This window comes from Toxotes jaculatrix, chromosome 16, assembly GCF_017976425.1.
Source record: "Toxotes jaculatrix isolate fToxJac2 chromosome 16, fToxJac2.pri, whole genome shotgun sequence".
Lineage (NCBI taxonomy): Eukaryota > Metazoa > Chordata > Actinopteri > Toxotidae > Toxotes > Toxotes jaculatrix.
Window position 1 is genome coordinate 19,904,076 of NC_054409.1, and position 24,778 is coordinate 19,928,853.

A 24,778-nucleotide genomic window follows, 5' to 3' on the forward strand; every position below is an offset into this window, starting at 1 on the left:
CATCTATGAACTGATTCCTCTTGATGATTGGAGACCCCTTTTTTCCTTTCTCCTCTCTCTGTTGGATTTACCTTTTTTGCAAAGGATATTTATTTCAAGCCAACATCTGGAGTGTACCAAACTGTGGATCTATGAGAGCCCTACGTGGGATTCAACGACATTTGTGAAGTTGAAGAGGAGGAATGTATCGTTTCTTTGTGAAACTAACATTTCTGATCCCTGCAATCGTCGTCTCACAAGGTAAAATGTCTAAAAATGATTCGGTGCAGAGACTCACGATACAGGCTGCAGATCACGAGAGTCAGCAAGAGAATCAGTTAAAATCGCTCCTCGGAGAAGTTGGTGAATAATTAGAACAGATGGATAATAACTAATACATTTGATCAGCACTGGGTTATTTTTCAGAGCCATATAAGTATGAGCAGAAGATCAGACACTAAGAGATTCCAGTAAATGCCTTTGAAAGTTTTACTGGCTTATTTTAAGAGCTTTTCTTGGTCGTGGGAATGAATTCACTACAAGTGCAGGAGCCAAAAAGCTGCGGTGCGCTTGGCTGCTGACTTCCCAGAGTTCGCTTGTGAAAGTTAACTGTTTATTTTGTCCGCGCAGGCAGAGTAATCACACTGGCTTTTACTCTTCACACAACAATTAATTATCAAAAATCGACTATGTGAACTCTTATTGCTACTAACTGGCTGATTTCCTTCTCCCTGTGACCACACTTATTTCTTATATTTAACTGGGGAAAAAAAGTCTTTATTTAAGTCTTATTAAATGTCCTCTTTTAAATTGTTGGGAGAACTGGTTTTAAATAACATGGGAGATAATGGATGTTGGTGCGTGTGTCGGGGCCGGGGGACGCTGGGGGGATGTGAGGAGGGAGGTGGGGGTGGGGGGGGTCACCTTTTGTCTGCATGTGTGGGAGAGTGTTGTGAGTGCCGGGTGGAGGGTGGGGGTGGAGGAGGTGCTGTTATTCCCGTCTGCCGGTAAACAATGCCCGAGGAGAGTGTTTTATGGCTCGTGCTGGACTCTGATTTCTTTTGTTCCGCATCTGAGCCCCGCAGCTGCTGCGCTTTCCCCGCAAAAGCGTGCGCTCCTAAAAGCCACGCACCACGCGCTCTGGCCTCACCGGTGTCCATAACAGGCTTCCCAATATCCCCCACGGACAACTGTGTAACAAATCAATTAAAAGATCAGGATGTGCAAGCGCGCATGCATTAAATATTAAATTCCTGTGAATAAAAATTGCATTAAAAATATTTTTTAAAATTTTTAATCCCAGTTAATCCCGGTAACTCATTTACCAGTACAGATTTCACTGTACACTATAAACCCTGTGTTGTGAGTTCATGTTGGGTCAAATGTGTGTTAAAATATTTTCCTTTCACTCAACAGGTCTAAAATGTTCACTACCCACTGAATCATGTCTGAACGGAGGAAGATGTGAAGCCACCCCAAATGGAAATGGAGAATGCAAGTGAGTAACCCAGATGTTACAGTGCAGACCATGACAAAGCATCTACATTTCCTGTTATCTTTTAGCATTGTGTCATTTGTTGAGGTGTTTTGGAATTTGTGCAGTTTTAGAAGTGCAGCGTAGTGTAATTTTGGTACTTGAAAGGGATTTTTGGATTGGAAAGAAAAGGGGCCACATATTCCCCCCTTTTCATTCCAGCCTTTGAGCGGGCCCTGTGCCCAGCAACCGAAATGAGGCCCTTGAGTTTCCTCTGGGCTGGTGTGGTCCTGTACACATCCAGGAGCCACATTACTCCATGAGGCTGCACACATTCCCGAAAAAGAAAAGAGTTAAAGAAGTGAAGAAGTGAAAAGAGGGTGCAATTCCAGAGTGTTGAAGAGGTGAGAGAGGGATAGCTGGACAAAAGCCCACCCCCCATCAGTAGGCCCGTTAATGAATGCAAGACCCCTTCGCCAGCAAAGTGAGAGGACGCGTCCAGTCTTAAATCTTGTTTTTCTGCCCTTTCATGGGCGACAGCTGGGGCTCGCCCGCCGCCCGTCACCCATTGTCCTGCAGTCAGAATAATGCTGTGTGACTAATCTGAGTGGGGCTTCCCATCATGCCACAGCCACCCCAAACACCACAACACACCCCAAACCCCTGCCACAACCCCCACCAACCTTAAAAATACCCCTCCTGCTTTCTGAATGGATACCCCCCCACACATCTCCACCTCCACTGCACCCCCCCCCCCCCCACCACCTTACTGGCTTGTGATCTCCATTAGAAAGCCAGATGGCTGTGAAATGTAATTGGATTGGATGTTGAGAGAGTGAGATTAATTGGAATAAAGTGCAGAAATTTGAAGGCAAACAAGTGGGAACAGAGAGAGAGAGGCAGATTGTAGGCTGTTTGTTTAGGCCGTGGACTGATGTCAGTAGTTTGTGGGTGAGACACTTAATATGCTGCCATATTCCCTTCAGCTGACCTGCATGTACATCTGTGAATTTGTTGATTCAAGCAGACAAAAGGTAAGGTGTAAGAGGATGTCAGTTTTGGGGGGGGGAGGGGTTACTCATGGATAGTCCTGAAAGGAAACAGAAGTTTAAAAATAAACTTGTGATTTCCACTTGTCACATAATTTTTATCCATGTGTAAAGAAGTTCAGGGGTGGCCTGGTTTACCCTCAGGGCATGTGGTCATGGCAGGCGCTTCTCTGGTCTGCTGAGAAAAGGGGAAGGGGGGTTATTGAAGAGCCCATGCCACTAGCCCAGGGCCACCAATTTACAATACCTAATCTGCACACTCTACACACACACACACACACACACACACACACACAGACCTCCGCACGTGTGCACATAGAAACTCTCCCTCCACCCTCCTCCTCCACAAAGCTGTCATTGTGGTCTCCATCTCTGCTCAGTCCAATTAAAAACAGACAGGATAAGAGCATCACTTCATCCACCCGCACTCTCTCTTCCTCCTTGCTTTTCCTCTCATTAATCATTCATCCCTGCCAAGCCAAGCAGCCATCAGTCACGGGGGGCAATGGGAGATTCGGCGTCTGTGCTCCAGGGTCAGAGTGTAGCGTCTCAACTGGTGGGTGGGGGGCTTCCAATAATGGTCCAGCTCGTGTTTTTATCGTCCTTCATTTTGTGGCACATTAATTTGCAAATTCCCTTTGAATGTGTGTTGATGACATGGGTGGAAAGTCCTCCTGTGGAAACTGACGCACTGGTTGAAAAGAAAAAGTGGCTGGCACTGTGATGACTGAGTCAAAGCAACTCTCTTGATTCAGACAGACTTTGTGTGAGGTTAAGATGTACATTCCAATTAAACAATGTGAAATGGGAGGTCAAAGGTTCATATGCAAAAATGGTTTAAACCCACATTGTACCAACTGGTGAAGTTGCCAGTGAGTCATCTTGCACGGTGTTTTTTTTTTGTTTTTTTTTTTTTCTGCTGCAGTGTAAAAGCATGACACAGATTTGAGAGGTAAGATAGATTTAAATCCTCTCTCAGCACAGTTCCCACGAGTGTGAGAATAGAGAGTGATATCACATGTTGGCATAAAGAACAAGGTTAGGCTTGGTGTAAACTGTGGTAATCCCATGTCTTATGAAAGGGTTTATTGGGATTAAAACCATGTTGGTACAAAATTGATATTTCAATTTCTCTTTCCTGCTGAAAGAAAGTTTTCTGTCCTTCCTGGTTGTGAAAAATAGCCTCTCCAATTTGAATCCCTTCAATACGGATCATCCCTAAAATTTTTATATGGTTTTTTAATATGGTTTTGGTTACATAAGGGTATTTAAAACACCCAAAGGGGACAAAGAGAGAACATGAGAACCTAAATTTAAATCTTTAAACTTGCTGAAAATCTCCACAGATTAATTCAGGAAAAGGGGGTCAGTCTGTGGAAAATCTCTTGCCTAGACTTAAACGTGCGCTTCAGTCTGTGGTGGTGCTTGACACGCGGAAACAACAAGAAGCTGCTGTAATGGGGAAGCACTCGGTCATGATTCTGTGAAGTAAGAGGTTATCTGAAGGTCTGGGGCTTCCTGTTTCCCATGGAGCTGCAGTCATCTTGTTAAAGTCAGCTTAAAAACATGTAAGGGCACAGCGTCGTTTGAGTCAAATTTAGTTTCCATTTGTGTGACAGTAAAAAGGGCATGGCGAGGTTGAAAGGTTGCTGCCCTCACCCCTGCCTTTGCATGGCTGACTGGCTGTCAATGCTGCTTTGCTGAAATGGACACTGTTTTGGTGTGAGGTGACTGTTAATAATAAACTCAGAAAACATCTCAACTGTCTCGCTACATGTCTCAAATACTGCAAGAAGTGTGACAGAAATAGACGTGAGACAGAAAATTGACTGAAAGTTTGCTGCGGTTGGTGGGAGTCAGACCTCTCTGACCTTGCACGGAGCTGTCTGGTGTTGCATATTGATGATAAAATGTCTTACCCATAAAGACTGTCTAGAGCGAGCCCAGTGGGCTACAACTAAAAAGATGCTCCACTCTCGCTTAAGGAATGTTGCTCTTCATTTGTCCTCCTATAGGATTACCGGGCAGGTCTCTGTTAAGGCTCAGCTCTATGTGGGCTTAAGCGAATCAGGAGCATACAAGTGCATGGCTGGGTCAAGTGTGCCTGCTGGTGTAGGCCTTTTTATTGGGGTTTAAGATCTAAGGCCGCCACTCCCCTGGTTGGGCCCATTCCCCAGATGCCAAGGCCCCTCTGATACAGAAGTGAATGAGTGAATTGGTGGGACGCTGTGATAAAAGGTCGAATTTTATTTACCCCATAAAGAAACAAATTCGGTGCTCTACTTTTATTTTGATATCAAGTTTAGTGAAACTTTAGTGAAACCTCAAGAAATTCAATAGATAGATAAATATTTCCCCTTATTTAGTGTTGACATGGCCCCAGAAATAACACACTGAGACCGGACAGTGATCGGGATCCTGGGGGTCTGGAGATCCTCAGAGCGGGATGATCAAAGCTATGCTGTCAGAGTACAGAGCTAAGAGGTTATTTGGCTATAGTGGGTGCTGAAAGTACAACTCTTCTGGCAGGTCAGTGTTACACTACAGGGCACGTAGGAAGGGGGTTCATGTGTTAAATGCTTACATGCGTGGGCATGTTTCTTTATCTGCGTTTTAATTACACGCATGAGAGGAACTGTTATGAGTTGGGACAATTAGTTACCCCTCATTATCCCTACTTTTGCCCTTTTATAAACTGGTGTTTCTGCTAAGAGGGGCAAGAAAGACGGGGGTAAAAGTAATAATAGTCCCAGTTCAGTTTCAAACCCAGGGTGTTGTGGTCACATGCTATGGATGCACCTGATTCAGGGACTCCAGGCAAGAGGTACTTTAGCAGATGTGTTGTCACTGATAACCATCAAGTCAAAATAAATCATCAAGTGTTCTGACCCTGGTGTTTGTTAACTGGTATTTTGTGCATGAAAGTGACTTTGCAGTCGTTAGTCAGCAGGTGCTCAGTCCTTGTCAGTGTGACTGACCCTCGTAAATCTTCCCACGTTGCTCCTTTCAGAGAGCGAGAGAGGAAATAGCTTAATTACTGTCAAAATGATCTCATCACGAGCTTTTTTTGACGCGTTACCTGTTGAAACTATTTATATTTGTCATTTCTTGTGGTTCCAGTTTACACTTAGTCTCAGGCAGTAGTTTCAGAACTTTATTTAAAGGAAGTGGTGTTCATGCTTCAAAATTTCCCAGTGGCTTTCTGAATGTGTTTCAGCTCAATGGTTTTGTAAATAAATGAGAATTGTACATTGTTTTCTGAAATTTCTACTGTTAATTACTACCCTTAATAGCAATTAAGTCACGTGATTTAATAATTCTCTTATTTCACAGTCTACTGTGTTTATCCCCTGTAACAGTATTAAACTGAATGATCCTGGCAAAGTGCAGATCATTCATTGTGGTGGGAGTTCAGAGCTTTTCAGACCCAGTACATTTCTCATTTCCTCTAGCACCACTCTGCTGCTCTGTTCTCAGTCTTACTAACAGATGTGGAACCCGGGGGTCAGACCTTGGCTAATTATTAGACACATCCAAGGGAACATTAGCTAACTAGACAAATTGACTGAAGAGGAAAGGAACAAATGGCTACTCCACCAAGAGAAGAACAGGGGTGGGGGGATAAGAGTTTAGGGGAGTGTGAAGAGAAAAGATGGGGATCATGTAATAATTTCATAAACAACAATAACATTTAAGGAAAACAACAAGAGCCTAAAACTGTTACTCACAGACATGATTACTGTACACCACCCTCAGTCATTTACATAACATTTTCCTCAGCGGTGGCATTTCCACCGCACAGTGGGGCTGGTTTTGTGTTGGAGGATAAAGTCACCCCCAGAGTGGCAGATGGTAGATCAGGCCCAGCAGGGAGAGAGGAGAGAGGGGAGAGAAGGCAAAGAGGCCATCCCACAGTCACAAAAGTGTTTGGGGTCAGAGGTCAGGGAAGCATCTGCTCCGGCCTGAGGGGACATTGCATCGCTGGGAGAGACCTGTTGCCGTGGTGTGTGCTGCTGAGCTTTGCAGCATGTGGGTGGATCTTTATCTCAGAATGAACTGACTTCAGAACAAAGTGGATCTATTACAGTTAGTGGGGGACGACCCACACACACACACACAGCATTAATAACATCTCCATTTCATTATGCCCCATAGGGCTGATTGAGGAATTTTCACAACAGTGAATTCCTGAAGTGATTATTGAGCGTGTTTTCATGGTAAAACGAAGCAGACAAACTTCAAAGGAAGCCTGAAAAGCTTTTACAATCTTCTGCCAATTGCAACTGTCTGGGCTCCGTTTGGGGCACATGGGACTGTTAAAAACTCCCTGATTTGGTCTCACCTAACTAAGTCAACAAGGGAGTTTTCAGCAGTCCTGTGTGACATAAGGGGAACGCTGTAAAAAGCAAACTGTGGGGAGCTGTAAAAAGTCCACACAGGGGGGAAATGAGAAAACAGAACAATGAAATCCTGAATGTGAGTTGAAGACAGAGAGAAGACTAGAGGGAAAGAAGAGTCAGTGCTGTGTTGGGGAAAAAAAGGAAATTAAAGGAGGATCAGGTATGGAAGAGAGGATTTAAGAATAAGTGTGGTGGTTGAGAGGGGGGGGGTGAAGAGACAGAAGTTGCAACAGCTGACTTCACATGGGTTCTTTTTGTCCCTGGAGGAGAGGTTGGCTTGTCAGCACCCCCATCTGACAAGGGGACAGAGGGGATGGAGGGAGCGGGGGAGGGATAAGGGGAGAGGAGGAGGAGAAAGGAGGATTCGGGTGGGGGAGTCCTGTCCAACAGCTGCCTTCATTAACATGCGCACCTGCTCCCTGTGGAGTTACTAGGAGGCCAACAGATGCCGTCCCCTACACATAAACACTCATGCTCATGTGCACAGCCACACAGTGTCACACAAGCCCTAATTCAAACATAAACTCATTTTGTTGCTGACTATAAATGCTCCTACATGTGACAGATAGGGCTTCACCAGTGTGCACAAGTTGCATATCAAATAATGTCTGAGCAATTTACAGATTAGAAATAAGTATAAATGAAAACCTTTTGTCTTTTTTTGTGATGTCTGCTTTCACATTGCAAAACAGATGGTCTGTCCTCATCTTTGTCCAGCTTCTGTCCCTGGGTTTCTAAGTCTTCATTTCTCATGATCAGCCAGTTTGAGCTATGTGACTGTAGCAGCATCTGCACTTGGTCTGGACGGGAGGGCTTAGGGTCTGAATGCAGTGCTTCATATAGGACATCCAGAGCCGGCACTGTCCCCTTGATCTCTACGATCATTCAGGATGAGTGCGGACAGCGTGGGGGTGAAAGGTAGATGGGAACGGGCTGCTACGCCTAGACTATTTTCTGGCGTCTGTTGTCCCGGCAGAATGTGTTTTCAAGGTTCTGAGGGTGTCTAATCCAGAGAGACACACTAGAACAACATGCTGTCCCTGCCCTGCTGCAGTGGGACTTTGTTAGGCGGGAAATTTTTTGTTCCCCTCCCCTTCTCCCCCCTCCCCGTATCCCCCTTTTGTTTAGATAATTGTTCCCATGACTTAAAAAAAGATCCTACTTTACTAATCATAACTGCTTCCACTGTCACTCTCTACTCCCAGGTGTCCCAGTGACTACATAGGCAGTCGGTGCCAGTACCCAAACCCCTGCAGCCCGTCGCCCTGCCGCAACGGGGGCGAATGCCGCCCTGTTTCCCATGGCAACACATTTGATTTCCGCTGCGTGTGCCGCCTGGGTTTCACCGACCGCCTGTGCCTGACCCCCACCAACCATGCCTGCATGAGCTCCCCCTGTCGCAATGGAGGAACATGTGATCTCATCACCCTGACTGCCTACCGCTGCCGCTGCCCACCTGGGTGGTCAGGTATACAGCTAAAAATTTTATCAGCTCAAATTTTTATTTATTTTTTATTACTCTCTTTTGCCTTGTTTCACCGTGAACTGTAATTACTAACAACTATTTTGCCGTGTTGTTTTCAAGGTAAAGCATGCCAGATTGCCAACCCGTGTGCTTCCAATCCATGTGCCAACGGAGGCCAGTGCTCAGCCTTTGACTCCACCTACATCTGCACCTGCCCACCTGCTTTTCACGGTCAAACCTGCAAGCAAGACATCAACGAGTGCGCTCAGACTCCCTCTCCCTGTCTTAATGGTGGCGTGTGTGTGAACGAGGTGGGCTCTTACCACTGCCGCTGTCCTCAAGAGTATACTGGCCAACACTGTGAGACTCCATACATGCCATGCAGCCCCTCACCATGCCAGAATGGAGGCACCTGCGTCCAGAAGGGAGACACCACCTATGACTGTAGCTGCCTGCCAGGTATCACACAAACAAACTTCTACACATTAACAAGAAGGACAATAGTAGTTAACTTTATTTCTGTTCATGTATGGAATTGCATCCAGCTAGCGCAGCAGCAAAACATAGAATTCTGTTTTCTCATTACATCTATTGACCTATACCTACCCACTAGTCTGTTGTTGTAGTAAAATCTGATTGGGTGGAATGAGTAACCCCCCCGCACCCCCCTCTCTGCCAGCCTCCACTGGCAGGATGCAGTCACACAGACGTTTCCTTCTGATAATCACCTACAGCCCCCCGCAACACCAGAAGCCACACATTCACATAGTCATATAGACATACACACCCTATTTATGAAGTCACACACACACAAATATCTTGTTTTTCAGCTCAATGCAGCCAGTCTGTTTGGTATATTTTCTGTGTTGGCATCCAAAACCGTTGCAGTGTTGTGAAAAACTTTGGCTGATCCTGCGTAGCTGTGGTTACTGTTGTTAAAGTCATGAGAGGAGCTGTGGAAAAATTCTTCCCCTTGAAACCACCTCTTACTAAACAGTTCTTTTTCTGTGAAAGGTTCGATACTTGATCATTATTTTAGTATTATCCAGTATTACTTTCTGATTGTGTGCTTTTGACTGCCACGGAGGAAGTTGTTTAGATATGCAGATGAATGAGGGATATTGTCGGGTTGTGTGTTAAAGTTTAACCCATGCTGTGTGCCTCTCGTGGGTGTCCGTGCTGGAATGCGTTTAGATAGCGAAGCTGCACGGGCACCTGCAGAGCTAAGGGTTGATAGTTAATCAGACTATCATGGCTGTAAAACACCCACTCAAGTCTTTGATGTTTGAGGAGGAAGCAAGCCGCACTGTCATCTTCAGGGCATTGTAACAATCTACCACAAGGATATAGAGACCTTATCTTTCACCTAAGTGTGCAGTGATAGAGACAGGAAAAAGGAGAAGTGATTATTAACTAAAAGCAAATGATGGTGCCAGATATTTTTCCATAACTTTGTGAAGCGCCACTTTTTCACACTTTGTCTCTTTTCATCTTCTCTCTCTGTTCATCAGGCTTCACAGGCCAGCACTGTGAGCATAACATTGATGACTGTCAAGGCCATAACTGCCAGAATGGTGGTGTGTGTGTAGATGGTGTGAACACCTACAACTGCCAGTGCCCACCTCATTACACAGGTGACCTTTTGTTAAAAGATCTTTAAAATTAAATCAGAAAAGTACACAAAAACATTTCTTAACATCGCTTCACACTGTACTTAACTTTTTCAGGTCAGTACTGCACAGATAATGTGGACGAGTGTGAGCTGATGCCCAATGTGTGCCAGAACGGAGGGACGTGCCATGACACTCACGGCAGCTATCACTGCGTCTGCGTCAATGGGTGGATGGGTGACGACTGCAGCGAGAACATCGACGACTGTGCCAGTGCAGCCTGTTACCATGGCGCCACCTGCCACGACCGCGTAGCTTCCTTCTTCTGCGAATGTCCTCACGGTCGCACAGGTACGACTCCTCCGGACATACCATGCACACAGATCACGATCTCATTGACATGATTTCAGTGTAACGATACAGTTTGATGAAAATGTTTATTTTGTGGGGCTCGCAGGTTTGCTGTGCCACCTTGATGACGCCTGCATCAGCAACCCGTGTCAGAAGGGCTCGAACTGTGACACTAACCCAGTCAATGGCAAGGCGATCTGCACCTGTCCCCCGGGTTACACCGGGTCAGCTTGCAACCTGGACATTGACGAGTGCTCCCTCGGTAAGTTATAAAGCTGAATATTTCTTTCCGCTGGTTTAGTTGAGAAATTCAGTCCTTTATAGTAAAATTACCACATATGTGTGACGTCTTGTACCTTAAATGCTTTAGGTGCCAACCCTTGCGAACATGGTGGCCGCTGCCTCAACACCAAAGGCTCTTTCCAGTGTAAATGTCTTCAAGGATATGAAGGTCCACGCTGTGAGATGGACGTCAATGAATGCATGTCTAATCCTTGCCATAATGATGCCACCTGTCTGGACCAGATTGGAGGCTTCCACTGCATCTGTATGCCAGGTAGGAACATTTGTTTATACCACAAGAAGAAGAACAGGGGTTAAACCGTTACTGTAAATGTATTCATGATTATATCTTTTCTTCTTTTCTTGTTTGAATAATTTGGGACTATTATTAAACATGTGGACAGTGACTAAGGTAAAAAAATAAAAACATGATTTCACTAATACCTGTTCAACTTTCAGGATATGAGGGTGTGTTCTGCCACATCAACACAGATGAGTGTGCTAGCCAACCTTGCCTCAACAATGGCAAGTGCATTGACAAGGTCAACTCCTTCCACTGCGAGTGCCCCAAAGGTGAGAACACATCAGTGAATGAGAAAAGTGATGGAGTAAAAGAAACAGGTTCTTCAATCCTTTCGAGTCCCTTTTAACCCCTTTTTGCTCAGACAATGGGAGCAGTGAAGAGGCTATAAAAGAGTGGATCATTAACTTATCTGTCAATGATTGGTTTTCAAATTGAATGTAAATGATTTACTTCTATAGTGTCACCGAAGGGTTTTCAGATGACCCGGGCAGAGCAGATCAGATTGCAGAAACATTAGCATATTTCGCGGGCATGAGAGTTTGTGTTAGAGCTTAGCGCCAAAACTGGGGGTAGGGATTGGTTTGTACCCGGTAAGCTGGAGGCTATTGTGTCGGGGTTTGAAAGAAAGATTTCAAAGCACAGTAAGAGCTGAGGGGGGTGGGGGTGGAAGGAGTGTTGTGGAATGGTTCGTTAGGACCTTCAGTGTCCTCCAAACCTACTTCACATCATTAGTTTTGCACACTGTAGCCATGATATACAGAAAATAATGAGCTAAATTAATTTTGGAAATCTCACACATTTATAACATAAACTGAATGAAAGTTTCATTCTGTTTTTTTTCCAATTCACATGCAGGCTTTTCGGGGAATCTGTGTCAGGTGGACATTGACGAGTGTGCCAGCACCCCCTGCAAAAACGGAGCTAAGTGCACAGATGGTCCTAACAAGTACACCTGCGAATGTGCTGAAGGTAAACCAAACTACTGATCTGCACATTTCTTCCAGTTTTTCTATTTTCCCTCCGAATGAGCATTACCATCACTTTCTCAAATACATATTTTCTCTTCTTGTCCAGGTTACACAGGGCAGCACTGTGAGATCGACATCAATGAATGCTACTCTGACCCCTGCCACTATGGCACCTGTAAGGATGGCCTGGCCTCCTTCACTTGCTACTGCCACCCTGGCTACACTGGCCGCCTGTGTGAGACCAACATCAATGAGTGTCTGAGCCAGCCCTGCAAGAATGGTGGTACTTGCCAGGACAGGGAGAACACGTATATCTGCTCCTGCCCCAAAGGCACTGCAGGTGAGACTATAGGCATCCACATTTTTCTATGAGAAGTTTGTCCAGTTAAAATGTCTAAATTTTCCTAATATCCTTTGCTCACTTGTGCTCCAATCTGTAGGTTTCAATTGTGAGGTTAACCTGGACGACTGTAAGAGCAAACCCTGTGACTACGGGAGATGCATTGACAAAATCAATGGCTACGAGTGTGCATGTGAACCGGGCTACACAGGTGAGTGCTGGGTGGAGTTTACAGGTGCAGTGGGATGGTCCCCTGAGCTTTGGGAGAGGCAGGGAGGACAGGTGGCTGGCGGGTCCACTCCTGTGGAACAATGGTGTCAGATTGCCTGTGTGGGATGCGGGAGAGGGAGGGTGGGTAATAGAGAAAGGAACACAGTCCCCAACCTGATACACACACAAACACACACACAAAGCCCAAAACACAACTTTGCCTACTGTTTGAAAAGACTGACGCTGAGCCTGGAAAGGGTCTGTAAGGTGATACTTTAAAAGGAAAAGAGCCTGGCCTTTAAACACGTCTGATGTTTATTAGTGCGCAACTGCATGACAAATCCCGCTGATAATTCAGGTTGAAGTGTTTTCAATCCATTTACTTTGCCACTCAACTACCTTTATTTTACTGGTATATAAAATGTTAGTGACAGAGTCTTATCCCAACAAGTGGAGCGCTCTTGTCTTCCTCCCTTTCATGGCCCAGCAGAGCCAGTTCTGACTGGTATTGGCTGTGTCATTATGCTGAAAGGGGGGCAGGGAGGAACAAGTGTGTGTGTGCAGGCTGCTGTGCATCCCTCCTCCTGTTCCTCCCGTCCATCTTTTTGTGCTGACGGGGTGAGTGTGGAGGGCACGGCGGGACTGAGACACAGAGGGACAGAGGACTATTGTAACTGAAGATCAGGCAGTTGGGCCCTCCCTTCCTGATTGATGAAGAACAGAGGAGGAGGGAGTGGGGTAGGGGATCAGAGGGGGGTTTAATTGTTACTCGGCCGTGTGTGAAATGGGTCTGGCCTTCTGTCCCTGTAAACAGCCCTGGGTGAGGTTACTTCTCCCTGGATGGGGGGCTGTGTGTGAGTGTGTGTGTGAATAGGGTGAGTAGCTACTGCCCCCCTTTCCTGGCAGCACCTCCCCCTCTCAGATCCAGCTGAAACCCTCCTTCTGCCTATTCAACAGGGCCCCATTCAATCAATGAAGAAGAGGCAAAAGGGCCTCCAGGGGCCGCCAGGCTAGGCACACATTGGAGCGGCTACAGCTTCAGCCTGTTGAATGTTGAGGGAGTGTTTAGTGTTAGCTCTCTCTATTGTTCAAAAGCCACACAGTGCACCTCAGCTAGCAGCTTATAAAGGGTCAAAGAATTCCACAGCAGAGCGAAGTGTCCATCTGTGGGGCTTCCATAATGGCCAGTGTAGATATTTATCAATTCATATCTTTCAAAAGGAATATTTGGTGTTTTGTCCTAAAATCATACCTGAATATTATTGTCTTTCAGGAGCAATGTGTAACATCAACATTGACGAGTGCGCCATCAACCCCTGTCACAATGGGGGCACATGCATCGACGGCATCAACAGCTTCACCTGCCTGTGCCCAGAGGGTTACAATGACGCCACCTGTTTGTCTCAGGTGGACGAGTGTGGCAGCAACCCCTGCATCCATGGTCGATGCCAGGACCTCATCAATGGGTGAGCACAGAACAAATTTTATGAGTGAGCGAGCAGTATGAAAAGATGAGCTCTTTTCATACCACAACAAACACACACCACTCACCTGTCTTTTCATTTTAATTAAAGCTACAAATGTACCTGTGACTCTGGATGGAGCGGGCCAAACTGCGACATCAATAACAACGAGTGCGAGTCCAACCCGTGCATGAACGGGGGAACCTGCAAGGACATGACCAGCGGATACCACTGCACATGCAGAGCTGGCTTCACTGGTCAGTGAAGCTTTCTTCTCCTTTCTCCTCCTTTGCTCATTTAGACTGAACAGATTAGTGTCTTGTTGACCTATATCTAACCCAAGTGTGATCTCTAATCCCGCCACTGTAGGACCTAACTGCCAAACTAACATCAACGAGTGTGCCTCCAACCCCTGCCTCAATCAGGGCACCTGCATCGATGATGTGGCTGGATACAAGTGCAACTGTTTGCTGCCCTACACTGGTATGACATAGTAGCTGCTTATTTTTCACTCAAAGGATCAGTCTATTTCCTGGATTGTTACTGCAGTTATCTGCTAACTCAGCTGTTTGCACAGCTATCAAAATGTAAAGGCAGTTTCCCACTTTCCACACAGAAGAGTTTTCCGATCCCATCCTGTGTTGTTTTAGAAAACATCAGCCTGTGGCCACTAATAAGGATGTCTGTTTTTGGCATTTCTGCGTGGAAAGATCTGCTTGTCTGCTTTGCAGGGATAACAGAGAGAGTTTGTGTTTTGGAATAACATGCCACAGTGGCTAATACAAGCCGGAGTACAGGAGTCGGCTCCAAGCCCTATTCCAACTTCCGCCCCGTCCTGTTTCCTGTCTGTGATCACACAATAGCAGGAAACAGGAAGGTCCTTCCTGTTTGGCAAAATCGTCATGGAACTGGATAAGGAAGTGGAATGGAAACTGGGATTTAGAAATTAAATCTTTTACAGGGGTCTAGAAACACAGGGCAATTGAATATCCATTTTATGTCTTTGTTTTTTTTCTTTTTTTGATGAAGTCTAATTCTGAAGCAGTTTCTGTATATCACCAGTGCATACCAGGGCAAACATTGATGTAGACTTTTCTCTGCCACCAGGTGAGAACTGTGAGACCCTGCTGGCCCCCTGCAGCCCCAGACCCTGTAAAAATGGTGGCGTTTGTAAGGAGTCTGAAGACTACCAGAGCTTCTCCTGCATCTGCCCTGAAGGATGGCAAGGTATCTTTCCATTACATGTCCTGTCCATTAATCTATCCATGCGTAGGACAATGAGATTAATTGTTCTTTATCTATCAATTTCTTTATCTTAAGGTCAAACATGTGAGATCGATATCAACGAATGCGTGAAGAGCCCATGCCGCAATGGTGCTATTTGCCATAACACTATGGGTGGCTTCCAGTGCAAGTGCCAGCCAGGTTACTCTGGCCAGAAGTGTGAGACAGACAATGATGACTGCAAACCAAGTAAGGAACAGATTGGCACCTTTGCAAGTTCCCATATGGTCTACAATTTAAAAATAGGAAACAGTGCACAAACTTATATCCTATTTTCTGTGTTTCAGATCCCTGCAGTAATGGTGGTCTGTGCCACGATGGCATCAACAGTTTCACATGTACCTGTCTGCCTGGGTTTCGCGGCGGCAGATGTGAGCAGGACATAAACGAGTGTGAGAGCAACCCCTGTAGAAATGGAGCCAACTGCACAGATTGCGTCAACAGCTACACCTGCACCTGTCCGCCTGGCTTCAGTGGCATCAACTGTGAGATCAACACCAACGACTGCACTGACAGGTAGCTAAACCTTGTTCAAATATTGTCTGTGTTTATTTAATTTAATCAACCCAAAGTGAGGATAGGGATGCTTTAACATTTTTATTTTCTTGTGTTTTTGCAGCTCTTGCTTCAATGGTGGCACATGCATGGACGGAATCAACGCGTTCACCTGCCTGTGTCTCCCTGGATTCACTGGCAGCTACTGCCAGTACGATATCAACGAGTGTGACTCCAAACCGTGCCTCAACGGAGGAACTTGTCTTGACAGTTATGGGACGTACAAGTGTACCTGTCCACACGGCTACACAGGAGTCAACTGCCAGGTAGGGAGAAGTGATCTTTCGTCAGGGTAAACATGTAGGTCAGAGGTGTCCAAACTGTTCCACAAAGGGCCATGTGGCTGCAAGTTTTTGTTCCAACCAAGCAGCAGCACACCAGACTTGACTCATTTAATCAACTGATCTCAGTCTTCAGTTTATAAAGTATTTTCTCTTGTTGTTTCCCTGTTAGAATCTTGTGCGCTGGTGTGATTCTTCCCCCTGTAAAAATGGAGGTTCGTGCTGGCAGCAGGGGGCCTCTTATACCTGCCAGTGCCAGACTGGATGGACTGGCCTCTATTGTGACATCCCCAGTGTGTCCTGCGAGGTAGCAGCCAAACAGCAAGGTACGATAACCAGCTGAAGCTAACTTGCCATTATTTGATAAAAGCAATTTGTGTTACATTTGTTGAACCTGTGAGTGATTTGTCTGTAACTCCCTCCTCATTGATTTCAGGTGTGGAGGTGGGTCAGCTGTGCAGGAACTCAGGCCAGTGTCTGGATGCCGGAAATACACATTACTGCCGCTGCCAGGCCGGCTACACTGGGAGTTACTGCCAGGAACAAGTAGATGAGTGCTCACCCAATCCTTGCCAGAATGGAGCCACCTGTACTGATTATCTGGGAGGCTACAGTTGTGAGGTAAGGAATATAAGACTAAAAAAGCTAAATCAAGAAAATGAATGGAAATCTTGAGTTACGATGGGAGACGAGGATTTGTATTATGAGGGTGAGGGACTGTCTTAATTTAAGAAAATCTGTTTTCACTGGGTTTAAGAGGTGGACAAGGATAATTAACTCATCTCCACATTAAAGAATCATTGCCAATCATGCCAAGTATAATAGATGTACAGATCAATACAGTACATCAAGCCCCCTTTTTTCTCATTTTAGTTTTTCTGTTTTGGTCTGTTTGTGTTTTTCATCGCATTAAATGTGATAATAAAAAATATTGTTTAAATTACAAATTTGACCTATAATGATTTTTTTCTTCCCCTCTGTCAGTGTGTTCCTGGTTACCATGGTGTAAACTGCTCCAAAGAGATCAATGAATGTCAGTCTCAGCCCTGCCAGAACGGAGGCACCTGCATCGACCTCATCAACACATACAAGTGCTCCTGTCCCAGAGGAACACAAGGTATATACCTGCATAGCAAATTCCCACACACACACATTGGCAAAACATTAACACACAGATGACCACTAAAATGACGGTATGGATTTTCCCTCACCCAACATTTCTGTCTCCCATAGGCGTCCACTGTGAGATTAACTTGGATGACTGCAACCCGTCCAGTGACCCCCTGACCAACGAGCCCAAGTGCTTCAACAATGGCAAGTGTGTGGACCGCGTAGGAGGCTACCAGTGTGTGTGCCCACCAGGTTACGTAGGCGAGCGCTGTGAAGGCGATGTCAATGAGTGCTTGTCAGACCCCTGTGACCCCAGAGGATCCTACAACTGCATTCAGCTCACCAACAGCTACCGCTGCGAATGCCGCACTGGATATACAGGTACTGATGTGCATCTAGTGCCACATAACAAGAATGCAATGTTCCTGTCTGCAGAATGTCCACATGTGGACCTGACACATACATTTTGCATCTGCTATAGGTCAGCGTTGTGATAAAGTCTTCGATGGCTGCAAAGGAAGACCCTGCAGAAATGGAGGGACGTGTGCTGTTGCCAGTAATACACCTCATGGTTTCATCTGCAAATGTCCACCGGTGAGTACAGCTATGAGATCTACTGAGACCACTGACTCTTACAAAATGCTTTTACTATACTTTTTTTTTTTTCCCCTCAAGTATAGTATGGCAATCATAACCTCTGTCCATTTCTGTCCCTTTAGGGCTTCACCGGCTCTTCTTGTGAGTATGATTCTCGCTCCTGTGGGAGTCTGAATTGCAGGAACGGAGGTACATGTGTGTCAGGCCACCTAGGCCCACGCTGCCTGTGTCCACCAGCCTTCACTGGACCTGAGTGCCAGACCCCCACCGACAGCCTCTGCTTCTCCAACCCCTGCTACAACGGTGGAACATGCCAGATCACCCCAGAAGCGCCTTTCTTCCACTGCAGCTGCCCCAGCAATTTCAACGGCCTGCTGTGCCACATTCTGGACTATTCATTTGTCGGAGGTTTCGGTCGGGACATCACTCCACCTCCGGAAGTGGAGGTGAGCTGTGAGATTCCTCAGTGTGACGAGTGGGCGGGCAACCACATCTGCGATTCGCTGTGCAACAACCACGCTTGCGGTTGGGATGGAGGAGACTGCTCGCTGAATTTTGATGATCCATGGCAAAACTGCTCTGCTGCTCTGCAGTGCTGGCGATACTTCAACGATGGGAAGTGCGATGGCCAGTGCAACAGCGCTGGGTGCCTTTATGATGGCTTTGATTGTCAAGGACAGGAAGGACAATGCAAGTAAGTATAGAAAGCACAGAAAATTTTGTGTATTGTGGAATTTTTTGGAGGGGATTTGTCAAAGATTTGTGTTCTTGCAGAAATTTTAGAGTACTAACCTGGTCTAATTCTTTTTTTTTGTTTGTTTTTCAGCCCACTGTATGATCAGTACTGTAAAGATCACTACGCTGATGGCCACTGTGACCAGGGCTGCAACAACGCAGAGTGTGAATGGGACGGTCTGGACTGTGCTAACAACATGCCAGAGAAGCTGGCAGACGGGCACTTAGTTCTGGTGGTCCACATTCCCCCAGAGCAACTTAAAAATCGTTCTTCAGCCTTCCTCAGAGAGCTCAGCAGCGTCCTCCACACCAACGTGGTGTTCCGCCGCGATGCCAAAGGAGAACCAATGATCTTCCCTTACTATGGCAATGAACAGGACCTGGTCAAACATAACGTGCTGAAGCGCTCTGCAGACGGCTGGCCCGAGTGGGCTTCTATGCCAGCCAATGTTTTGGGTCAGGTGAAGGAGCGTGTGTCTTCCATGGTCAGCCCACGGAAACGCAGAGAACTGGATCCTGTGCAAGTGAAAGGGTGGGTACCACAAAAGCACCCACTTTTAAAAAACAGAACTCATCTATGACCTAATAAGTGATTAAATAAATCAACTTGGGTGAGTGTTAACATTTTCACCCATTTTCACTTGTAGGTCTGTGGTGTACCTGGAGATCGACAACCGTCAGTGTTACCAGCAGTCTACTGAATGTTTCCAGAGCGCCACAGATGTAGCTGCATTCCTCGGAGCACTGGCCTCCAGTGGGAATCTCAATGTTCCCTATATTGAAGCTGTCACAAGTATGTTACTTATCTTCAGCCCTTTTGTGTATACAGACATATAAATGTGTATGTATACGTATATATGAAATCCTGAGTAACACATATAAACTTTCACTTTTCAGGTGTGAGACCCACTCCCTCGACTTCAGAGCTCTACCCCATGTATGTGGTCTTCCTTGGCTTGGCTGCCTTGGGCTTCATCTGCCTGGGTGTTCTGGTGTCTCGTAAGCGGCGACGAGAGCACGGCCAGCTCTGGTTTCCAGAGGGATTCAAAGTGTCGGAACCCAGCAAAAAGAAACGCAGAGAGCCGTTGGGAGAGGATTCTGTTGGGCTGAAGTGAGTAGACTTTGACAGTGGAACATAACGCTCACCTGTAGCTGTATGTTTTCTTAGCTTTAACTGGCAGCAGCAGACTGTATCACGTCTTTTGTATTTGATGTCATGTATGTGATCTAACCTGCCTCCTCTTTTCAACAGGCCTATGAAAAACTCGGACATCAATCTTATGGATGACAATCAAAATGAATGGGGTGATGAGGATCCAGACTGCAGGCGCTTCAGGGTAAGACTAACAATTTGATATGAGTCTGAATAAACTATATTTTACCAAATTCTCTATTCACAATCATTCTCATGTGTGCTACCTACTAATGCTGACATTGTGATGATTGGTATGTGTTTCAGTTTGAGGAGCAGGCTATGTTGGATCTGAGTGATCATACTGACCAGAGGAAATGGACACAACAGCACCTGGATGCAGCTGACCTACGTATTCCATCCATTGCTCCTACGCCTCCTCAGGGAGAGATAGAGAATGACTGCATGGACGTCAATGTCAGAGGACCAGGTGTGTACACTTACAAACATTAGTGGATGTCAGAGTCTTTACAGAATGATTTATCATTGTGTGACAACAGACACATGATTGGGAAATCATTAAAATTTTCACCCTTACTCCTTCAGATGGTTTCACTCCCCTGATGATCGCCTCCTGCAGCGGTGGGGGACTGGAGACTGGTAACAGTGAAGAAGAAGAAGATCCCTCAGCAGAAATCATCTCTGACTTCATTTACCAGGGCGCCAATCTCCACAACCAGACTGACCGCACTGGTGAGACTGCCCTCCATCTGGCTGCTCGGTACGCCCGCTCTGATGCTGCCAAACGTCTCCTGGAGTCCAGTGCCGATGCCAATGTTCAGGACAACATGGGTCGCACTCCTCTTCACGCTGCCGTGGCTGCAGATGCACAGGGAGTCTTCCAGGTAACCACTTTCTCTCCTGGAGTCTCATATCTCTCCAGGCTTTGATTTTGGATAAAGTTTGTCCGGCAGCTTGAAAACACTTTACTAAACAAGTCTGTCTTCATGCAGATTTTGATCCGAAACCGCGCCACCGATCTTGATGCCCGCATGCATGATGGAACAACACCACTGATTCTGGCTGCCCGACTGGCGGTTGAGGGCATGGTGGAAGAGCTTATCAACTGCCACGCCGATGCTAACGCTACAGATGACTCCGGTAGCTAATGTTTTATCAGCCTATCATCTCCATAGTCCATAAAGATCCCTCAGTGTGAAGGGCTGTTACGATAATCAAACCATGTCTTCTTCAAATCTCTCTGCAGGTAAATCTGCTCTTCACTGGGCCGCGGCTGTAAACAATGTAGAGGCTGCTATGGTGCTGCTGAAAAATGGTGCCAATAAAGACATGCAAGACAACAAGGTATGTGGAATGATGTGACTGTGAACGAACTATATGACTTGCATTTACACTATTACATTCACAGTAATATATCCTGTGTACTACCTGTTTCCTTTTTATTTGTTTTTTAGGAAGAGACACCACTCTTCCTCGCAGCCCGTGAAGGCAGCTACGAGACAGCCAAGGTTCTTCTGGAGCACTTTGCCAATCGTGAGATCACTGACCACCTTGACCAGCTGCCCAGAGACATTGCCCAGGAGCGCATGCATCACGACATTGTCCGCCTCCTGGATGAGTATAATGTGGTTAGGAGCCCTGGGCTTCACAGCGCCCCCTTAAGCACCTCCAGCCTCTCTCCACCTCTCTGCTCACCCAATGACTACCTGAGCAACCTCAAGCCTACCCTCTCTGCCAAGAAGGTTCGCAAAATTAGCTCCGGGGGAAAAGGTGGGAAAGATGGGGGCAAAGATAGTAAAGTGAAGAAGAAAAAGTCTCTGGATGGGAAGGGTAATTTACTGGACACGTCAGCTGTCCTTTCCCCGGTTGATTCCCTCGAGTCACCACATGGCTACCTGTCTGATGTGGCCTCTCCTCCCATGACGTCACCCTTCCAACAGTCCCCACCTATGTCTCTAAATCACCTACAAGGCAGTGGAGACTCCCATATGGGCCAGATGAGCATGGGTAAGGATATGGGCTGTATGTCTTTTGACCCTAACCCACCCCGTCTCTCTCACCTGCCTGTGTCCAGCCCCAGTAGTCAGGGCACAACATCCATAGGTGGAAGCAGAGGAGGCCAGTGTGACTGGGTCTCCAGGATGCACCCAGGCATAGGCCAACAAGGAAGCTTCACGCAGGCGCCACCAATATCCCACAGCATGATGGGTCCTCTGCATGGCGTCAGCACTGCCACTCTGTCTCAGATCATGGGCTATCAGAATCTGCAGACCAGCCACCTCAGCTCATCTGCACACATGATGCAGCAGGGTCACTCGCGGCAGCTCCAGCACCAGAACTCCAACTCCACCACAGCCGGCCAGTCCCTCAACCAGAGCTTCCCTACCATCGAGCTGAATGGCTCCGACATGCAGCAAAACAATGGCTCGGGCCGCTCTATGCCCATCCACACCGTAATGCCCCAGGAGACTCAAATCCTCGGCACCCAGTTTCTCACCCCTCCCTCCCAGCACAGCTATTCTGGCCCCATGGACAACACACCTAACCACCAGCTACAGGTCCCCGATCATCCATTTCTAACTCCCTCCCCCGGCTCCCCCGACCAGTGGTCCAGCTCATCCCCACATTCCAACATGTCCGATTGGTCAGAGGGCATCTCCAGCCCACCTACAAGTATCCATTCGCAGATGAATCTGATCCCAGACCAGTTTAAGTAGAGACTTGTTAAACTGATGAACTCTGTAGCAGAAAAACAATATACCAACATACTGTCTCAAGACTGAAGATGCTCCTTTTTTAATATCAGTTTTTATACTAACGATAAGAACAGTTTTAGTAATTTTGTATTTATTTATGTGCTTTTTTTGACCTGAAATATAAAGAAGATGCTTTTATATTTATGCTTTTTTTAATTTCTTTTTGTTTTTTTTATGTATGGGAAGATTAGAAACCATTTAAAAGGAGTGTATATCAGAAAAAGGACTCCTAGATGTGTACACTGGCTATTTATTTGTCTCTTGTGTTGCTATATTCACTGGATTTATTTTTATCTTTTGGTGCATTGGCCTTCACAAATTTTATTTTTGGGATTTGCATTGCATTATGTTTGTACAGATTTTTTTTTCAACTTTTATAGATTATTTTAAAAATATTCAGTATTAATTAATTATATTTTAACCTCTTTTGTCTTTTTAAGTGACACAGGTTTTGTTACTGAACTACATTTCACTAAGTCTTATCACTGAATTAGATGATGATCATCATATATATATATGTATATATATGAAGAGTCACCTTTCATGATGTTGCTTACAAAATGTAAGAGAGCTACAGAGAAACTTTAGAGATTTGGGACCTTAAAGCACAGAACAAACATTTCTTATCTGTTGAGAGACACTTTTCAAAATGAGTGGAAAATGCATGTAAATCAACCTGAGCCTATTTTTTTTTGTTGAACAACGGTCTGGGCCGGTGCTGAGTAATTGATTTGTGATCATATATGATGCAAGGACTGTTTCTTTATTTCATATTTTATCCCAAATCAGTGATTACGGTTTCCACGTTTAACTTGTTAAGTGTTAAATTGCGGACCTGTTGTAGAAAACTGAAATGTTACATTCGCCACAGTTTAAAAATAGTGCCAGTGTGATTTTTGTTTTACCTGAGAAAAGCAATGTATTTGTGAGATTTCTTGTGAAAAAAAAAAAATGTCTCCGAGGTGGAGAACATTGTTTGTGAAAGAAATGGGGACCTTTGTTGATGTGTTTAATGACATCACCTGCACTTTGTAAGAGAGTGTGGTTTAAGGTGTCTAAATGTCATGTTTTATAAACTAATCCAGACATAAAGGTGTTTTTAAGAAAAGATGTAATTCAAAATCAATGTTCATGCAAAGTTGTAGTTTGCAAAGTGTTTCCTGATTAAAAATGTTTTGTAAAAATTGTCTTGATTCAAATAAAAGCTGTTGTCAAGCTTTAAATGGCTTCCCTTATTGGTTTCACTTTCTTTTCTGTTGCCATTGTATGGCTGACAGTATGACCAGGTCACTTGAGGAAGTTCCTCAAATACAATGTAGCATCCATCACAGAAGTAATGAAAAGTGGATGGGTGGTGTGTGTCGCCCTCCAGTGGTGATACCCTGATGGCGCCACAGTGAAAATGGGGACCTGGGAAGAGGAAGGCAAAACTGCTGTTGCTGAAAACCATTCCAGTTCATGTCACTTAAAATGTTAGGGTTGAATTATGTGTGAATATAAATTTAGCGATTCAGATGATGTGTGTCGGATCTTTGGAAAAAGAAGCAGCAAGTTTAGACTGACATGGAAAAGAACAGATGCTAGAATGGAACCCAGTTTTTTACATGCATGTTGATTTGCCCACACTAAATAGCATTGTTCTGGGCATCTAGAAAACCTTGTGCGTTAGTGGGGTTGCATTGCTGTCCATGGATTAAAGCCATGAAATACCTGGGGTCTTGATTGTAGTATGAAAAACCCATTTGTATACAGCTGAAATTTCTTAAACATATTCAGAGCAACTCTCTGTCACACTAAGAAAACCATGAGTCCCATTATCACCGCATATGCAGATAGTGTTTGAACCACTGGTCACATATGATAATTTTTTATCACATTTATGAATTTTTTTAATGTTTTTATAGGGGCACATAACTGACCAGTATAAAACACTAGTATTTATAGTCTTAGTATATTCTATATTGATATTTTATAACTTTCCTACTTTTACTTAAGTAACATTTCAGTGCTTTTACTTAAGGATCGGAACACTCCCTATCTATAATCTGTCTGTGGTGTTTTAGTGTCCCTAACTAACTTTAGCAACACACTTTTAAATCGCCGGAGGTTCCCTTTAAGTCAGTGTTTACAGCACAGATGCAGCATCATGCCCAGCCTGCCGTGTCAATCCCGGCGCTCTCCCCTGCGCCCGGAGCTGCAGCGCCCACAGCAGGTGAGCGGGTACATTGCAGCCGAGCCCATTGAAGACAACAGTCGTCCCCATAGAGACAGGCTCCTACAACAGGGCTGCCCGTTAGTCCTCTCTCAGAGGCGGTGGCAGCCTCGGTATGAGACGCTCCGCATTTGCACAGTGGTAATTTTCCTTGAAAACGGTCTTCCGCGGGGGGAGTCGCCACTCGGATTTTTTTTTTT

The 24,778-nt window shown here is 45.6% G+C and overlaps 1 protein-coding gene across 1 annotated transcript; it reads left to right on the forward strand.

Annotated features, from left to right (window-relative positions):
- On the forward strand, nucleotides 1-23,568 carry notch1a (notch receptor 1a). The gene is made up of 34 exons (XM_041058873.1): nucleotides 1-240; nucleotides 1,396-1,477; nucleotides 8,108-8,370; nucleotides 8,488-8,826; nucleotides 9,879-10,001; nucleotides 10,095-10,328; nucleotides 10,435-10,590; nucleotides 10,699-10,884; nucleotides 11,070-11,183; nucleotides 11,770-11,883; nucleotides 11,989-12,222; nucleotides 12,323-12,433; nucleotides 13,706-13,898; nucleotides 14,007-14,152; nucleotides 14,265-14,378; nucleotides 15,003-15,122; nucleotides 15,216-15,368; nucleotides 15,467-15,695; nucleotides 15,799-16,000; nucleotides 16,188-16,341; nucleotides 16,452-16,636; nucleotides 17,000-17,132; nucleotides 17,249-17,506; nucleotides 17,607-17,719; nucleotides 17,845-18,416; nucleotides 18,549-18,989; nucleotides 19,105-19,250; nucleotides 19,355-19,568; nucleotides 19,710-19,794; nucleotides 19,917-20,079; nucleotides 20,196-20,494; nucleotides 20,603-20,750; nucleotides 20,857-20,954; nucleotides 21,065-23,568. The coding sequence occupies exons 1-34, from the start codon at nucleotides 183-185 to the stop codon at nucleotides 22,325-22,327; spliced, it is 7,443 nt and encodes a 2,480-aa protein (XP_040914807.1). The 5' UTR covers nucleotides 1-182; the 3' UTR covers nucleotides 22,328-23,568.
- Nucleotides 23,569-24,778: the final 1,210 nt, after the last annotated feature.

Bases quoted from the DNA above. Each gene is read 5' to 3' on its own strand.
- notch1a (XM_041058873.1), top strand. From the start codon at position 183: ATGTATCGTTTCTTTGTGAAACTAACATTTCTGATCCCTGCAATCGTC. The intron at 10,885-11,069 runs GTAGGAACATTT...TTCAACTTTCAG, and splicing joins CCACTGCATCTGTATGCCAG to GATATGAGGGTGTGTTCTGC. The intron at 17,720-17,844 runs GTGAGTACAGCT...CTGTCCCTTTAG, and splicing joins TCATCTGCAAATGTCCACCG to GGCTTCACCGGCTCTTCTTG.